The sequence below is a fragment of the Lissotriton vulgaris genome, chromosome 4_1, assembly GCF_964263255.1.
Source record: "Lissotriton vulgaris chromosome 4_1, aLisVul1.2, whole genome shotgun sequence".
Taxonomy (NCBI): domain Eukaryota; kingdom Metazoa; phylum Chordata; class Amphibia; order Caudata; family Salamandridae; genus Lissotriton; species Lissotriton vulgaris.
The window spans coordinates 1589427481-1589445269 of record NC_141691.1 but is presented as its reverse complement, the minus strand read 5'-3'; the positions used below and the strand labels follow the sequence as shown (position 1 = coordinate 1589445269).

At 48.9% G+C, this 17789-nt stretch overlaps 1 protein-coding gene across 1 annotated transcript in view; it reads right to left on the bottom strand.

The window, feature by feature from the left end:
* Positions 1-17789, bottom strand: part of MCMDC2 (minichromosome maintenance domain containing 2) — a 1367419-nt gene that overhangs the window by 181537 nt on the left and 1168093 nt on the right. The window contains exon 11 of the mRNA XM_086965823.1: positions 9329-9508. Within this exon, the coding sequence (XP_086821949.1) occupies positions 9329-9508 (180 nt within the window). The remainder of the gene's footprint in view (positions 1-9328; positions 9509-17789) is intronic.

Here is a 17789-nt window from a genome sequence, read left to right as displayed (position 1 = left end):
AAGCTTGGAGAGATAGGAATATGGCCTTTAGATCTAACAGCTGTTGATGTGCTGTTTTCTCTGTGCCAAAGACCATTTGCCTTGAATTTGCAAATTCTGTAGATGACCTCACCAGCCTTCCATGGAGGTTTCCATTGTTAAAATGAAATCTGGGGTGCTCTGTAGGAAAGTCAGGCCTTGAATGAGATTTGTCACCTTGAACCACTACTGCAGTGCTTTTACCATCCATGCTGTGATTCGAACTACATCTTCGAAAAATCCCAAAGCCGTTGCCACTGTTTCTGTAGCTCCTCCTGAAAAGGCCTAATTTTCAGGCTGGCTAGAGGTACCAGATTTATCGCTGAAGAGCACATCCCCAGGAGCGATTTGTGCATTCGCACAGAAACTGACCCTTTTTTGATATTGTCCTTGCAAGCCTTTGCAGACATATCTGCCTCTCCTGAGACAAGAAGGCTTTGCACTGAATTGTGTCTAAGGATGCTCCCAGAAAAGATATTATCTACGTTGGAAGCAGAACCGATTTTTCCCTGTTTAGGGTAAGTTCCAACGTTTCAAACAAACAGAGGCAAGTTTTCATTGCTCAATCGACCTCCGGCACATTTGCTGCTTTGAGCAGCCAATCCTCGAGGTACGGAAATACTTGATTCCCCTGAGACCGCAGGGTTGCCGCTACTGGGGCCAGATACTTGGTGAAGATCTATGGTGCTGATTTGAGTCCAAATTGGAGCACTTTGAATTAACAGTGGGTAGCAGCCACTGTTAATCTTAGAAACTTTTGGTGCTTTGGGTGGATTGGGATATGGAAATATGTGTCTACCAAGTCGAGGGAAGTCATGAAATCTCCTTTGTTTAAACAGCCCAGGATATCGGAGAGCATTACCATCCTGTATGTCTGCTTCTTGAGAAACTTGTTGAGATTCCTTAGGTCCAGAATCGGTCTCCATTCTCCTGTTAGCTTTTTAATTAGGAAAAAACAAGAATAAAAACCTTTCCCTTTCTGAGCGAGTGGTACTTCCTCTATTTCTTCCTTGAGAAGCATGGATAAAACTTCCTTTCGTAGTAAGGGAAGACAAGTGGGAGGGGCACCCCTGGGTGGAGTAGTTGGTGGTCACTGAAGAAACTCTAGAGTATGACCATTGATGACCAGGTCCAACACCCAGTGATCTGATGTAATCCCATGCCACCACTGCACATAACCAGAACTTTTCGCACCCATGGGTAGGGAGGGCAGATGGACTGGCACCCTGACATGCTCATTGCTTTGTGCCTGAGTCGCAGCTTTCTTGGTGTGCTCGCTGGCGGCCTTCCTGGAGAGAGAAACAGCCATGAAAGATTGACGATATGATGGAGGGTTATAAGATTGTCGATATTGGGATTGGTATGGTTGATATTGCTGAGCTTTCCTCCTTTATAAGTGGCGAATACTCACCCTCTAGCACCTCTGAAAGGTACTCTTCTGTATTGCAGAGCGCCCAAAGACTTTGCGGTGTCTGTATCATTCTTGTTACCAATAGAGCCTCATCAACGTGTTTCCCAAAGAGTAACTCCCTGTCAAAAGCCATATCAAGAACCTATGCTTGTACCGCAGGTCTAAAAGTTGTCGCTTTTAGCCATCCCTGATGTCGAAGTACAGCCGCTCCTGCCAACTGCCTAAAACCATTATTTGCCAAGTGAAGGGCACAGTCAACTGTTTCTGAGGCTGCACGCTCACCCTCCAACAAAGTTTTGCATGCATCTTGCCTGCTTTTCTCTGGGATGAGGTCTATTAGTCCTGCCATATCGGACCACAAAGCGGCTGATAATGGCTAAAGCATTTGCTGCTCTGATTAGCACAGCTGCCATTGAAGAGAACCTTTTTCCAAGGATGTCCATTCTATGCCCTTCCTTATCTGGGGGGTAGTAATCGCGGTAGCCGTATTCTTAGACCGCCTTTGTGAAGCATGGGAGATGACTGAATCTGGCTTCGGATGTCCAATAAGGGAAGATGGAGAGCCATCCCTATATTTCTTTTCCACACGAGGCAGCACCAGTGGTAATTAGCGCTGGCGTTTTCATAATTCTGATGCCGTCTTGCCAAATATAGTCAATGATAGGTATGGAGCGCACCACTTTTCTTGTGTCCTCTTTGAAATCGTAAAGGAAACATTTTGTCTGCTTTACTGTCATAGGTAAATGGAACCTGCTGGCTGTCCTTTGCATCAAGTTGTGAAACCACCCTATATCCTCTGGAGGAGAGTCTGATGGCAGTTGCGGAGGAGAAGATGGTGTCGGAATCATGTATTCATCCCAAGGATCAGGAGTAGATGTTGGATCTGGCAGTTCACCTACTTCTACCTCTCCTTCTGAGGAGGAAGTGTTTTGTGCTCCTGGGTCGATTGACCCTGAGCCCGGTATAATCACAGGTGTGCTCGGTAATTGAGGACCTGGTGTATCTGTAGATTCTTCCATATGAGGAACTTGGTACAGACAGATTTTGCTGCGGAGGGTACCTTTGCCTATAATCCATCAACATGGCTTGAAGGTCCTTAATTAATGAAGGCCGTAGATGGGTCACATCCCTGGGGCACGGTTCTTGTTGGAGGTCAAACTGATAGCTATGACGTGGAGCCCCAAACCACTGCTGGTAATAATGTGCCTCGTCTTGAAAGTCGTCATCCTCCTGGACTTCACGTGGAGCTGAGATGGTCTGTGATCTACCGCATAAAGGCTGTCATCATCATCATCATTATCCTCTTCCTCAACATACCCATCCAACAGATGTGATGGAAGCAAAGGCAACACCTTGCTGTAATTCTACATAGACAGGCGTAAAAAGGTCTTTGTTACTCTGGTGACCTGAGTAATACTCGTCAACGGGGCATCGACGGTGCGGAAATCATAGACAAGGGAACTTCCTTTGTCGACGGTGCTGTCTTTGACGGTATTGCTACCGACGGTGTTGTCGTCAACTGTGTTGGCGGCGGTGTCTTCATCGTCAACGGAGTCTTCATCGTCAACTGTGTCTTTGTCGTCAACGGTTACCAGTATTGACCCTGGCTGTAGGACGAGCATACAGCAGTCGCACCCATGCCACCCAGCCGTCGCCCATGCCCAAGCGCCTCATAAACGCCAGCAAGTAGTCCCATCCTACAGTGTCGAGAGCCTTCTCCAGGTCAATGGATAAGATCTGCCAGAGGGCCTGTGCCTCAGGATGGTACAGCACCGAATACAACCGACGAAGGTTGTACGAGTTATTACGGGAGCGGATGAACCCATTCTGATCAGCAAAGCTACTTGCTTATGGTGCGATGGAGGCCCTTAAAAAAAATGCGCAGCTACAGACCATCCGAGGAACTGCGTTATAAATGACAGACCACTCCGGTCACAATCAGTTTCTCCGACAAAAGATTCCAATCAAAAATGCAATTGCTTGTTTAAAGGTGCAATGTTGACCGGTGCAACACTAAAGCTCGCCAGCTACTATAGCCTATAAAAATAGCAACCACTGAATGGTGGAATCTTCTACCAGTGGTCAATAGCCTGAGCACCTGGACAACAAAGCTCACCAAAAACAGCAACCAGCACAATTAAGTCGCATGGGCCACACCCCAGCCAGCTTGTTGCTAATATGTAATATACACAACATATCCAAACTAAGCTGCATGCATTTTTATTGTCTGGAGCTGTAAATAGCAGACCCTATGGTTAGCAGTGGCGGCTGGTGTTGATGAGTGGTAGGGTGGGATGGGAGGTGCCGGGGGACGACAGATGACAAAAGTAAAAAACGAACTAAAAATATAACTTAGGTGGCCAACCAACATGGCCGATCGGACGTAACTCCGATCGGCTCCTCTTCAGGCCTGGAAAAATCCACGAAATATAAGGCACTTACAGCCCCCACAACTAACTCGCCTGATGCCTGAGGGTATTGGATGGTGAGGGGTGTCTCGGGAGGTGAGCTGGAGGTCCCGGGAGTCTTTCATTGTGGCAAGTTCGTTCCTGTAGCCGGAGCTCGCGGCGCCTTTTAAGGTAGCAGATGCTCCTGGACCCGTCCTCTGCTGCAAAGGTGACAGCCCAAGCTCTGAGGGCATCCCCACGACGGTGAAGGTGGGCACCGGGGATAATATCCTATTGCCCCCCCCCCTCACTTCCCGCTACATCAGAGGCGTGAGACCTGCGACGGCTCCCGTGCGGGGAGGGTGGCGCTTCATGTCGGGACCCCCCATCGAACAGAAGAGACCTTCGGGGAAACTGTGGCTCTCAGGGCCCAGTACCGAATAGAGCACCAGGTACGTATTAGGGCAGTGGGACGGTCCCGACTCGAGAGGGGACGCCGGATCACTTGCAAGAAGCCTAGTTCCTGACCTTAAGATGGTGGTGGTCAGACACCATTTTACAGCCTTGTGGGGGAGCCCCGAACCGCTGCCCTGTTTCTCAGATGCTGCCTCCGTCCTAGAAGTCCTCTTGGTGTGATTAAGGAGTTCTTAGACCCACCACCCTCCAACAAGTAAGCTCTCATACGGCGAGGCACTGATGGCGGTGAGTTCTCTGACACCAGGTCAAGAGGAGTGTGTGTCACGGAGCGGGAGGGCCCCCTGAAGCCCCCCTAAAGCCCTGGGTAGAATCGAGGCCAGGATGAAAATACCCCCTCAGGTATTATGTGTACGCAGAACGGAGGGCAGGAACGGACAGAGAAGGGCTAATTCGGTTTGATAAGCAACGAGGGGCTGCCACACCGATTGGAGGGGACCCCGGGGCCCTGTGAGGGCCCTTTCTGGTGCAGAACAACCTGGGCTATGGCTTACACCCCCAGGCAGTGATCCCCCCAGCTGACGGACCTAGCTATTACCCGCCCCTCCAGCAAGGTGATATTTGGTCCTGGCGGAGGCCTGTGCCGACGACGGGGGTCCCACTTCTTCCTTCCCAAGAGGATCTACCAGCCTAAGCAGGGGCACTGAGCAGGGGGGAGGGGGCGAGTCCCAGTTCCCCCTCGTACGGGGCTTTTCTTCCTGCTGCGGAACGGCCCCGACTAGGAGGAGGGCATGAGTCCCTAGGCCACCCATAAAAACGCAGCCCATAAAGGTCTCCAGCTTCTTCTCCCACACTACTAAAGGATCAGGCAGTGAGTGGAAGCCCAGTCAGACTGCGCTATGGCACTTACAAGAGAAGGTTTGATGGCCTCACTATGAGAATTAAAGCAAGAGCTCAGAGACGACATCAAGGCCGACATGGGGCCTCTTTCGATGCATTAAGGGCTGAAATGGGGGGCCGGCTCGTGTCTCTACAAGCGGATGTTGACTCGATAGGGGCCTGTGCCCTCGACTTGGAAGCAAAGTATTACGAGTTGGAGGACTGTGTGCATCCCTTAGAGGCCCACCCTCATGACCTGCGATCCCAGCTGAAAGCCACGGTGCTTCGATGTGAAGATCTTGAGAACCGCTCCGAGCGGGATAACATTTGGGTGAGGAGCCTGGAAGAAGGTTGCAAAGGGCCCGATCTGGAAGCCTTCATGGTGGGACTCTTTTCGATGGTGCAGCGAGACTCTGAACTGAAGGTGCGCCTTGAGCGGGTCCACAGGGTGGGGCCTCACGCTGCGGGTTATGCCAAGAAACGCAGGGACGTTCTGATAAAATTCAATTCCTTCAAAACCAAAGAGCTAGTTCTTCAGAAAGCGCGGTCAACCAAAAAGGTATAATTCCAGGGCGCAATGTGCTCCCTTTACCAGGATGTAGCCCAAGCCACACTTGCCAGACGACAACTATTCCGCCCAGTCACAACTGCCCTAAGAGACCGCAAGGTGAAATTCAGATACCCCTTTGGATTAGCCTTTTCACTTAATAACAAGAACTACCACTGCACCAATCTGGAAGAGGCAACGTCTATTTTGGGTATTGAGTTGCCAGCACCAACCCGAACCGCGGATTCGAGAGCGGTGGAGGAACCAACGGGCTCAAGGAGGCAAGGTGGGGGCCCTTGGCTACAGCAGCGGAGAGTTGGCTAGAACACTACAGGATGACGACGTTCCTGCTCTCTGCTGTACACATGCCCTGATACCTGCAGTTTGCGGGTCCTGGTGGGGGCCTTGGATTTATGCCCTTCGATCATCGCCTACTTTGACTATTAAAGCTGTGGTTGGGGGGAAGGGGGTTGAGGATGCTCTGGCCAGCATCAGCACTATTGGTTATCCCTGGCTACTATTCTACTCGTGCCCATGTATCAGTTTGATGGGCCTTGGAGGCGGAATTTGGGCCACCCAGGTAATACTCGAATTGTGGTTCTTCGTTGCGGGAGAGAACCCCCGAGCTTAAAATTTTGGTTTAAATTTGTTATTGTTAGTATTGTTTGGGTGTCATGGTTCTTTATGCTTTTATTTTGGAGTGCGGTGGTCCGACGGGCGGGGAAGGATGGGCAGGGAGGGACATGCTCCCCAGAGATCGGTGGGTGCAATAAGCGTAAGGTATGGGCACCAGCTGATGGGGGTGAACTGCCTAACATGGAACGTAAAAGGCCTTCATTCCCCTAACAATAGGAACCAGGTCTGAACATTCCTACATGATCACCAGATTAAAATAGCGGCCCTGCAGGAGAACCATCTTCCACGCAAGGAGGAACAGCGACTGAAGCACTGGGCCTATCCGCAGATTTTTCACACCTCTACACACACTAAACACAATAGGGTGACGCTCCTTTTTCACGCTTCCGTCCCATTTCTTCACCTTGACACTAAAACAGACAAAGAGGGGAGGTGCTTGATGGTTAGGGGAGAGCTGCAGGGTCGTGCCTGTACCATAGCTATGGTCTATGCGCACACTAGAGGGGTTTGCATGGGGTGATATCCTATTGATACTTTCAGGGAGGTGGGAGCGCACCAGACACGCCCCAACAAAAGGGCGTGTCTGGTGATATCCTATTGGTTGGAGACTTCAATCTGATATGGGACTTGACACTGGACACCTCACGCACCCAGAGGGCCCGAGGGGGGATATATAGCAAAACACTCAAAGAGGCTCTTAAGGGCTTGGGGTTAGTAGACGCCTGGAGGACAGCCCATTCCGCAACCCGGGATTACTCTTTTTTCTCCCATTCGCATAAGACATACTCCAGGATTGACCATGCTTTCATAAGCCAGTCCCTTCTCTATTCAGTGGTGGGATCCAAATTTCATCCAATTTGCCTCTCTGATCATGCACCATTAGAGCTGGTTCTTGACTGGCCTGCCTCGCGTTCCAAACTCGTCACATGGTATTTTCCCAATTTCCTGTATAGAGACAGACTCCTCAGGGATGAGTTAAGAAAAACAATTACTGAGTTCTTTGACCTTAACTACCTGGGGCACACCTCACTAGCCAATAATTGGGACGCCTTCAAGGCAGTTATTAGGGGGAAGTGTACCGAGCTAGAGGCCACACTTAAGATGCAAAGCAAGGGAGGTCCCCTTCTCCTGGAGGGTAAACTTTGCACTGCCAAGAATGAACATAAGTCTAACCCTTCGGTCTAATCCCTCCATAAGGTTACTCAGGTCAAAGGGAAGCTTCAGGCTATCTACACTACACTAATTGGGCTGAAAAGACCCTCCTACGACTGCAAGTGCGTAGCTATGAGAGAGGAAACAAGGTGGGCTCGCTACTAGTTCGTCAGCTAATAGTGCGGCAGGAGAAGGACTACATCAAATGCATAGTCGATGGGAAGGGGATCTCCCAACAGAGTGAGGTGGGGAAGGCCAAAGCGTTTGGGGACTTTTATCGCTCCCTGTATACCGCAGACCAAATAGAAGCACGAGTCCAAGACCAATACTTAGAGGCTCTTGTCCTGCCCCAGGTTCCCACCACCACCAATGAGGAGTTACGTAGCCCCATGCCCCATTACCACAGAAGACGTTCAAAAGGCTATCGATCTGCTTAAGCTCCAAAAAGCGCCCTGCCCTAACGGCCTTAATGCCCACTTCTATTGTACATTTGTTCCGGATACAGTCCCCCGTCCAGTGACGGTCTTCAATTCTATTGCTGTCTCACACAACCCCTTCGATGGGGGAGGTGTTGATCTCTATCACCTCCAAACCAGGGAATGATCCCTCCAACTGCACCTCTTACAGACCTATAGCGTTCCTAAATCCGGACGCCAAGCTTTATTCTAAAATCTTGGCTGCCCGCCTTGAAAACATCGTGCAACCAGACCAAACGGGCTTTATCAAGGGCAGGCAGACCCATGATAACCTCCGGAGAGTAGTTCACATCATTGAGAAAGCACAGAGGAAGGCCATTACCTGCTGTCCTTCTCTCGTTCGACGCAGAGAAGGCCTCTGACCAGGTAGACTGGGCCTTTTGACTCGTACCCTGTGACGGTTTGGCTTCACCGAGATATTCATTGGTATGGGCCGGGCGAACTACTGAGCACTGCATTCCAGAGTTGTGGTTAATGGAGTCGCCTCGGAACCTTTTAACTTCTCGAGGGGCACCCGACAGGGATGCCCTTTATCCTCCCTCCTATTTGCGCTCAGCATAGAACCTTTCACTGAGTGTATTCGATCCAACCTGGACATAGGGGGGGCGGGGCCTGTGGCACAGACAAACACAAAATATCCCTATTTGAGGACGATGTTCTTCTTCCAGTCACGAGGCCGCATTCCTCTCTCCCAGCGATCCAAGCTGAACTTGCCTCCTATTAACAGGCCTTGGGCTTCAAGGTGAACCTCTCAAAATCTTTCCTCCTTAACCTCACAGTGCCGAGGGTGTGGGCCCACTTGGTTGAGTATCTATCTGAAGGGTTGCCTCTGTTTGCCTGTGGTTGAGGCTGCGAGCTCTCCATCTCTTTCATATCTAGAGCTTCCATTGACTCCCCGGATTCGCTAAGGCGACTCCAGGGATGGAGGGCGCATTTCTGCTCTGTCTATTTCACACAATGCAGCAATTGTGCTTGCTGAAATATAAATGATACCCTCAAGAACACCTCTGAAATAAATTATTTCCCCGTTTGGTAAATTCTATAAAATATTTAAAACAGAATCATTTTTACAATTTATAATGAACTGGCATCAATACGCCTGCTTAATATGATTTCAATAAGGTGATCTACTTTGAATCAGTTTGGGAGTAAACTGGCTAAGAATTCCGAGTCCCAAAAAAAACGCAGAGCAGCCAATACGTACCTCTTTAATACACACTTGATGTACACTCAAAAAAAGCGAAGTAATGCTGTAATTCCACCTTAGTATCACTCTATTTGTAATAAAATTAAATACTTCTCAAATGGGTCAAACAAATGTATACTTTTAGAACACTACACAATGAAACTCAACATTTTTACAACTAGCTGTCAAATTCAGTTGGTAATTTTTCGGTCTGGCATTTACCTTCTCAAAATCCTGTGATGTGAGCTGTAGAGAAGCTTCACTAGGAGACCCAACAGGGATGAGGGCTTTGCTCAAAGTGTGATGAACGAGGGGAATAATTGGATATAGAGTGGATGATTCGTTGCAGTGTACTAAAATTCCAAAAGCATCAGCAAGGTTTGCTGGAACCAAACCTAAATCCTATAAAAACATAAAGACAGGTGTTAATTAACACAACCAAAGCTTTCCTGATTACAAATTACATTAGTGTTTGTCTCTAAATTCAAACTTGTTAGCGTTGAAACTAAGTGCAACTTAAGAGCTTGACGTATCCCCTTTCAACTCCCCACTTCTTTCAAACCACTCCTGCCTGTAAGTAAATAGAATTTACGAACTGAAGATAGGAGTTGTTATCTATTCACTTTACTCTTCTGAATAAAACCTGCAATAATTTAACTTTGTAGTGGAGTGTTCGGTTTCAGAAATGTAAAGAAGAATTTCTCTTTTGTTTGGCTTGCCACGTGAATGGTGTTTTGGCTGAAAAATAATAACTGAATCGTGATTTTTTTCATTAAATAAGTAATTTCATGAGATAAACATATCTACTAGCAGCAGGCTACTAGGATATGGTGGAAGTATATCTTACACCATTATTTTCCTTTTTTATTTTTTTGTATATCTTTTTAATGCAATCCACAGCCACATAAATAAATACATAAACATCTTGTATCACATCGGAGTGTCAGAGAAGAAAAAAAAAGCAAAAATAAATAAATAAAAGTGCAATTCATGTTACACTTGACCTAAATAAGTTTCAGTCTTTTTTATGGTCAATCATAGGACCCCATATATAAATGCCAAATTTACGCCTTCTTAGCCCCTTAACTGAGTACAGACTATACTCCAGATTGAAGATACTATAAAACCTGTCCCGCCACATTTCTATAGATGGTGCGTCTATTTGCAACCACATGGACTATAAGCACAGCCGTGTGTCATGTCGTGTACAGCAGTCTAGTGTTTGGGGATAGACTCGTGGGAGGAACAGGAAAGGGAGGAGCAGGAAACGGGGAATGGGAAGTTTAGTTATGAGCAGGCATGATAGAATAAAGGTCATGTTGCAACCTGCTCCTGGCTCCTGTGGTAATTAAGGGGAAGGCACGACAATGGCGACGAGGATGGGATAAGTACTGAAGCCCACAGTGCCTATAAAACCCCTGCCGCCTGTAAGCGGCCGTGAACAGAGAGCCTGCAGCCTGTGCCAGTGTGGCGCGTGTGGAGCGCGAAAACCGAAGGACTCACACGCTGCCCCTGCTGCCCAAAGCGGTGTCCGGCGGACTCCACCAAGCTGCCTGCCTAACTGAAGAAGGCGCCCGGCGTGCGACGCCTAAACCAGCCAGAAGTGTGGCCAAAGTGGAAATCCGTGCGAAAATCGGGAAGCACCCAACAAGCAGCTGCACCGATTGCAAATGAGAGGGTGAGTCAGCCTGGTCCGAAGCTCCGTGGCTGGAAAGCTGCGTGGAGCGCTGAGGAACTCGCAAGATAGACAAGCGGGGCGATTAACACTGCAGCTGGAAAGAAGCCCTGTCCTGGGCACCAGCAGGGACGTGGTCGCCGTCGCGACCCGTGTGCCCCACGAAGCCGCCGCCCATAGACTGAGGCCAGCTGTAAACGAGTAGCCCCACGATCAGGTGATCGTGTAGAGCCCCCGCATGACCAGCGTGGCTGAGCGCTGCAACCATAGCCCCGAGAGCGCTGGTTCGCGCCAAAACAGCGCGAATGCACCATGAATACCCCTGGAGGGTTTGAGGTCAAAGAGGAAACTGGGAGCCCACCCCAGCCCTCCTGAAGCGCCCTGAGGAGTGAGGGGTGTCCAGAGAAGCGAGGGACTCCTGTGGAGGCGCCGGAAGTAAAGCGCCGATTTTGCCAACATCGGGGCTCACCCCTGATGCGTGAGTGACGGCACGTGGACAAAAGAAAGACGTCGGGAATTTATCCCTGGCTTACCTGCAGGGTGGAAAGTGGCCAAAGATCGTGGACTGCACTGGACAAGACCTGCTGGGCATGTAAGCAGCTCCCGGTGAGTGTCTGGTGTGACTCGGTGAGCTGGAGACTGAATGTATCTCAAATCTCGTGGAGAGTGAGATTTCCGGGCGGCCATCTTGGAGTCAGGCGGGTTTTGTCCCAAACCCTGTTAAGCATCCAGAGCAGCCATTTTGAGGTCAGGCAGGCTGAGGTGGAAAAAAGCATTGGCAGATTGGATCAAAACAAGCAGTGGCGACTGTGGAAAAACGAGCATTGGCAACTGTGAGGCAAATTGTGAAGCAACAAACCCAAGCAAATACAAGCCTCAAATGCAACAAGCACAAGCAAATGCAAACTTAAACACAAGAAGCACAAGTCAAAGACAACGTAACGCATCGAACGCTGGCAAAGGTAAATGAACGGACATTGACAAACGTACAATCTCAAGTGCAAGAATTGCAACGAGACAAGTACAAGCAAATGCAAGGCGCAATTACAAACAACGCAGATAAACACAAGTCACGCATGCAACACTCAAGCCAATCCCAAGCGCTAAGGCAACAAGCACCAGCTCATACAAGTCTCAGGCACAACAAGCCCGAGCAACTGCAAGTCCGGAATGCAACAGGCATAAACGAGTCCCGGCTTCAGAGTAAGTGCCAGCGCTAAGTGAAAGCAAGCGATTAAACTCAAAGAGGAAATAAGTGTACATAAGATCTCGACTGCAGAGAATTCTAGAATAACGTGGAAGGCACAAGGGAACAGTTTCGTGACGGTAGCATACTAGGACTCTCCTCTGCCATGTCAGTGAGAAAAGGAAAACACAAACCCAATATCTACATTGAGGTGCCACCCCCAGTGACACAGACCAAAGACCAGAGTCTGGGTTCTAGATGGACTAGGTGGCTAGAATCATTAGATGCATTTCTTGAAACAACCGGAGAGGGAAGAGATAGCAACCGCTTACTGTTACTACTTCGGCTGGTGGGTCACGAAGGTCGACGTCTAATCAGGACGTTCTCAGCAAAGGACACAGAGACATATAGAACCCTCAAAGAGACGCTACGCACTCACTTCAACACACAGGAGAGTGTGGATCACGAACGCATCGCCTTCAATGCAGCACGGCAGGAACCCGGAGAATCATTACCAAACTTCATAATAAGGCTACAAAGTCTAGTGCACCAGTGCCATTTCAACAAATTTACAGATGAGGAAGCAATTTGTCTCCGGGTAATTGAAGGTTGCTCAAAACCTGAAACAAAATGCAAGATCCTTCAAGGGCGGTTCTCGCTACAAGAAATCATCAGGAGGGCTGACGTTGGAGAGCGAGTCAAAGCAAGACAATCTGCAAAAGAACGGCACCCGACCACAAGTCACGAAGACGCAGGAATGGAGACGTCTCTCATGTCTGTGGGAAAAGCCCAAGCTACAAACAAAACCAGAAAGAGGGAGGGCGAAGGCAGCATAATGACAAGACAGCGGAAGAAACCAAGTGACGTAAAACACCCAGAGTTAACAATACAAAAAGCAGGGAAGGATGCCAACAACAGCCTCACTGATACGTCTTCCCTAAATCATTCAACAGACACCACACAATATCCGGATGATGCCTCAAGTGAGACAGATGACAGTCTGCTCAGTGGACATGCGGAAAGGACCAAATACAGACGAGTGGACAAGTCACACCAACTCCGGACACCGGCACATGAACACAGTCGAGCACCCCACTGCCCACCAAATGTCGTAGACGCTTCTGAAGAAGCACCAAGCAGGGAGACTCATTACACAAACGTCACTGCCATTAGTACACCCAACAAACGGGAGGAAGAAACAAATCACATGAAGTGTGGTGCGCCACTGAGGCGCCGGAAAGAGATAAGCACGCGCGCCAAAGGCACCCACAACAACAACGAGAAAACTGGGGAGAGACAGTTAACATCACGTGAGAGAGACAGTGACCAAACGCTCCACGACCAGACCAAGGAAATAAATGTGTGGTTAGCAAATAACCCATTCACAGCAATACTACAAAAGACACCGCAAAAGCCAAACGGTCTTACAGATGACTCCGATGACTCCGACTCCAGGAGCATATCATCACAGACCACCAGCTCAAGACATGTATCAGTCAAACAGCCCTCAAAGAAACGTCCTCGGGGGAAACCGGCAAGAAGCTCCTCCAATTCAGGAAACATTTCTGTACGGTCATCCCGATCAACCGAGTCAAGGTCGGCAAGAGGCTCCTCCAATTCAGGAAACATGTCTGTACGGTCATTCCGATCAACTGAGTCAAGGTCCTCACAATGCTCATGGCACCAATCACCAAAGCGCGTGATAGAATCAGAGAACATTCTCCCTGTCCAGAGCAGCACATCCCACGTCAAGGACCCAAAATATCTGATCACCCCACAATACCACACATTATGTCAGTCACGGTACGTCACGATATAAAGAATATACCGACACCCCTGAAGGGGTCTGCGAGACTGACTGAACGCGCTCGCAGAAGGAAACCAGAGATACGAGACAGCACTCACCCGGTGAGAAAGGAATACCATGCCACTCAGCAAGGAAGGCAAAATGGGTGGATAAGGAAGAAACATGCACATGCGCGGATGATCAAAGAGTCCACCAGTCCCAAATGCGAGTGGGAGTGGGAGAGACAAACAGAGTCAACAAACGAGTCCCGAGACCAAACCGGGTCACCCATGTCAGACAGTGCCTTGCTGACTGGTATTACAAATGAGTCCCGAGATCAAACCGGATCACCCATGTCAGACAGTGCCCTGCTGACTGGCATGCACGACTCGGAACAAGAGGACAGTGCCACCCCCGACTGGAAGGGACAGAAGACAGTAAGGTCTCGTACAGATGCTCAGAAGAGAACCAGGACACCGTCCACTCCTGAAGGAGATCGAGCGTCAGTCGAACGAGAATTACCAAGGAAAACAGATTGCCGCTATCGAGCTGAGCCACCAACCGTCATCTCACACAAAGCAGCCACGATCGCATCAGAATCTGTAAATAAGTGGATGACCCGGGAGACTATTGAAACCCGCAACGAATCTGAGAACCAGAAGACCACACACAACACCTCATACTTTCAAAGGCACGCTCCCGCAGTCAAGAATATTCTTGTTGAGGCAGCCGACAGCAGCTCGAACAAAGCAGTGCCCCAATAGATTACACCTTGCCAGCGCCTGAGAAGCTGACTGAGTCTAAGCCTGGAACGGCAATGTGTCTATGACCCATGCGGACTCCTGCAGACCTGTGTGGACAGTCAAGAAACTACGAACATGTTGAAGATGACTATTTTGTTAAGAAAGGGGGAGATGTCATGTCGTGTACAGCAGTCTAGTGTTTGGGGATAGACTCGTGGGAGGAACAGGAAAGGGAGGAGCAGGAAACGGGGAATGGGAAGTTTAGTTATGAGCAGGCATGATAGAATAAAGGTCATGTTGCAACCTGCTCCTGGCTCCTGTGGTAATTAAGGGGAAGGCACGACACCGTGCAACTGCCATGGCTATAAAAAATTAGGTAACGGAGTTTATAAACCGGCAACACTTGCCGCAAATCTTCCCCAATACCCTAAAAACAGAGAAGTTGATATCTTTATGCCAACCCCTGTTACTTCTGACAGAGACCTTTCAATACGTTTGATAAAATATAGCAGTTTTTCACATGAGTTAAAGACGTGTACAATTTCAGCGTTATCTGCACCACACCGGAAACATTTCCCGTCATTGACTCCACCCCACTTCAACATCTGTGCAGGGGTATGGTACAAATTGTACACTGTCTTAAAGTGCTGTGCTTTTAGAGTAACCGACAGAAGGATATTCCCTGCTTTGCAGGGGTATGGTACAGATTGAACACTGTCTTAAAGTGCTGTGCTTTTAGACTAACCAACATTAGGATTTTCCCTGCTATGTCAATTGATTGCTCCACAACTCACCCTGCTATCCCAGACGATTTCCCCATTTAAGATTGAGCCTGTCGAGATCGTCCAACCTAGTATCTAACAGCATATTATATAGTGCCCCTATCTTATCCTGATGCCTAATAGCTTCCACGAATTTATGTGGTTTACTCATAATTTGCTGTGTGCCCAAAAAAATCACTTATTTGTAGGAACTTAAAAAAATTATTATTAGGCAGCTGATACCATTGAGCCAATTCTGAAAAGGTAGAGAACCAACCCACTTCATCATCAAAATCCCCGATTTGCGTAATGCCTCCAAGTTTCAATTATCTACAGTTCGATCCCAAACATTTGCTAATTAAGCTTGACCAGTTCCTTTAAACATGCCCTAATATTTTTTTTTTATAAATATTTTTATTTGCATTTTATCATAACTCAACATTTCAGTCATGAAATCAGCAGTACATATACCTCTACTCCCACGCCCGCCCAGCCCAAAGTTATAATTCTCCGTCACAATACGTAACACACTGGTTCAACGACCACAGATTTAAAGTACAATTATCTCGGTGTGTCCCACCCGGAGTCCTCCTGGAGGTGCTTTCGTGACCGAGCAACCGGATAAGTAATTCCCCTCCCTCATACCCCACCGTCCAATCCATGGTAGTGCCGCCACTTGGTCCAGACCCTATGGAATTTCTTCGGGCACCCCCTTGCTTTATAAGTCACTCTCTCGGCTGCCATGTAAAGGTCCAACCCTCTTCTCCAATCCTCTAATCCTGGCGGTTCCGGTGACCCCCAGTACTTCGCTATATCTCTTTTCGCTACCACCTGTGCTAACACCAGGAAGGGGAGGAGTGGACGCGGAAGGTCCACGTCATTGGTCATACCCAGTAATGCCAGCTTGGGTTCCTGTTGGAGCGGGACCCCCAAAACCTCTCCCAGTTCTGTGAAGATGTGTGTCCAGTAATATTGTAATATGTCGCATGTCCATATGGTGTGATAAAAGTCTCCATCATCTTGGTGGCATCTAAGGCATTTTGTGTCCTCTATTTTCCCCATTCTGTGGAGTTGCACCCTATCGTAATAGGTCCTGTGTAGCACATTAAATTGAATAAGGCGTAGTCTAGACTTAATTGCCACCTCCCGGGGATGCATTAGTACTATGTCCCAGTCCAGATCATCCATGCCTCCCACATCCGTTTCCCATGTCTGCCTAAGCTTCGCCAAATCCCCCAGCATGTTGTTAGTTAAGGTTTTATATGTGAGAGAAACCGCCTTCCCCTGGATCCGTTCCTGGAGGAGCCACCCCTCCAGAGGTGCATACTCCGGGATGTCGCTTAGTTGGATATTCTGGGCCTGCCAAGCATGTCTCAACTGCATATATTTAAAGAGCTGTGAGTGGTGAAGCCCAAATTCAGTCTTTAGGACCAAAAAGGATTTCAGATCCCCCTTGGCAATCACGTCCCCTATGGCATATAGATACTTGGGTATGATTATCATCTTATACATGGTCGCTCGACCTAGAAGTGTTAGTGGGAGTTGTGTCCAGCGGTTCATATCCGCCGTGGAGTTCAGTATAATCCGCTCCAAATTTTTTTGAAAGATAGCGTCTTATCTAGGGTGATGTATATCCCAAGGTACTTGAAGCCCTCCACCGTCGTTAGTAGTTGCCCCGGTAGCGTCCCCCAGTGGCCTCGTCCCCCAGGGTCATACAAGATCGATTTGTGCCAATTTATTGTGTATCCCGCTTGCCCACCATAGTGCTCTAATTCCCGCAATAGTACCGGGACAGTGGTCTCCGGATTTGTAATATACAAAAGCATATCATCCGCATAGAGGGATATCTTTTCTTGTGCGGAGATGAAACCGGAGATGCCTGTATTTTGTCGGATCTTGGCTGCCAGTATCTCAATAGTAAGTGTAAAGAGGAGGAGGGACAAAGGGCAGCCCTGACGGGTACCTCTCTGGATCTGGAATTCACGCGACAGCCTCCCATTCACCCTCACCCTAGCTCTTGGTGCAGTGTAGAGGAGCTGGACCCACCTCTGGAACCTAGGGCCGAAACCAAACTTTTGCAGCGCAGCCGTTAGAAACGGCCAGTGAACCGCGTCGAAGGCTTTCTCCGCGTCAAGGGAGAGAAACCAGTGTGGGTCCTCTCTTCCCCGCACTTCCTGCAGCCAATTGTGGGTACGTCTAAGGTTCAGTCTAGTTGCTCTGTCCGGCAGAAAACCCGTTTGGTCCAGATGTACAAGGTCCGGGATCACCGACCTCAGTCGGAGCGCCAAGATAGTCACTAGGAGTTTCACCTCCGTGTTCAGCAGGGAAATGGGGCGATAGGACACACAATCCTCTTGTGGTTTACCCTCTTTATGTATTGGGACGATTGTCGCCAGGGAGAGGTCTGGGTGGAGCCCCCCTTCCTGGTAAGCCCTGGCGAAGAGACCTTTCAAGTGGCGAACCAGAAGGTCTGCCGTACGGTTAAAAAACTCCGCTGGGTAACCGTTCGGACCCGGTGTTTTACCCGGTCTC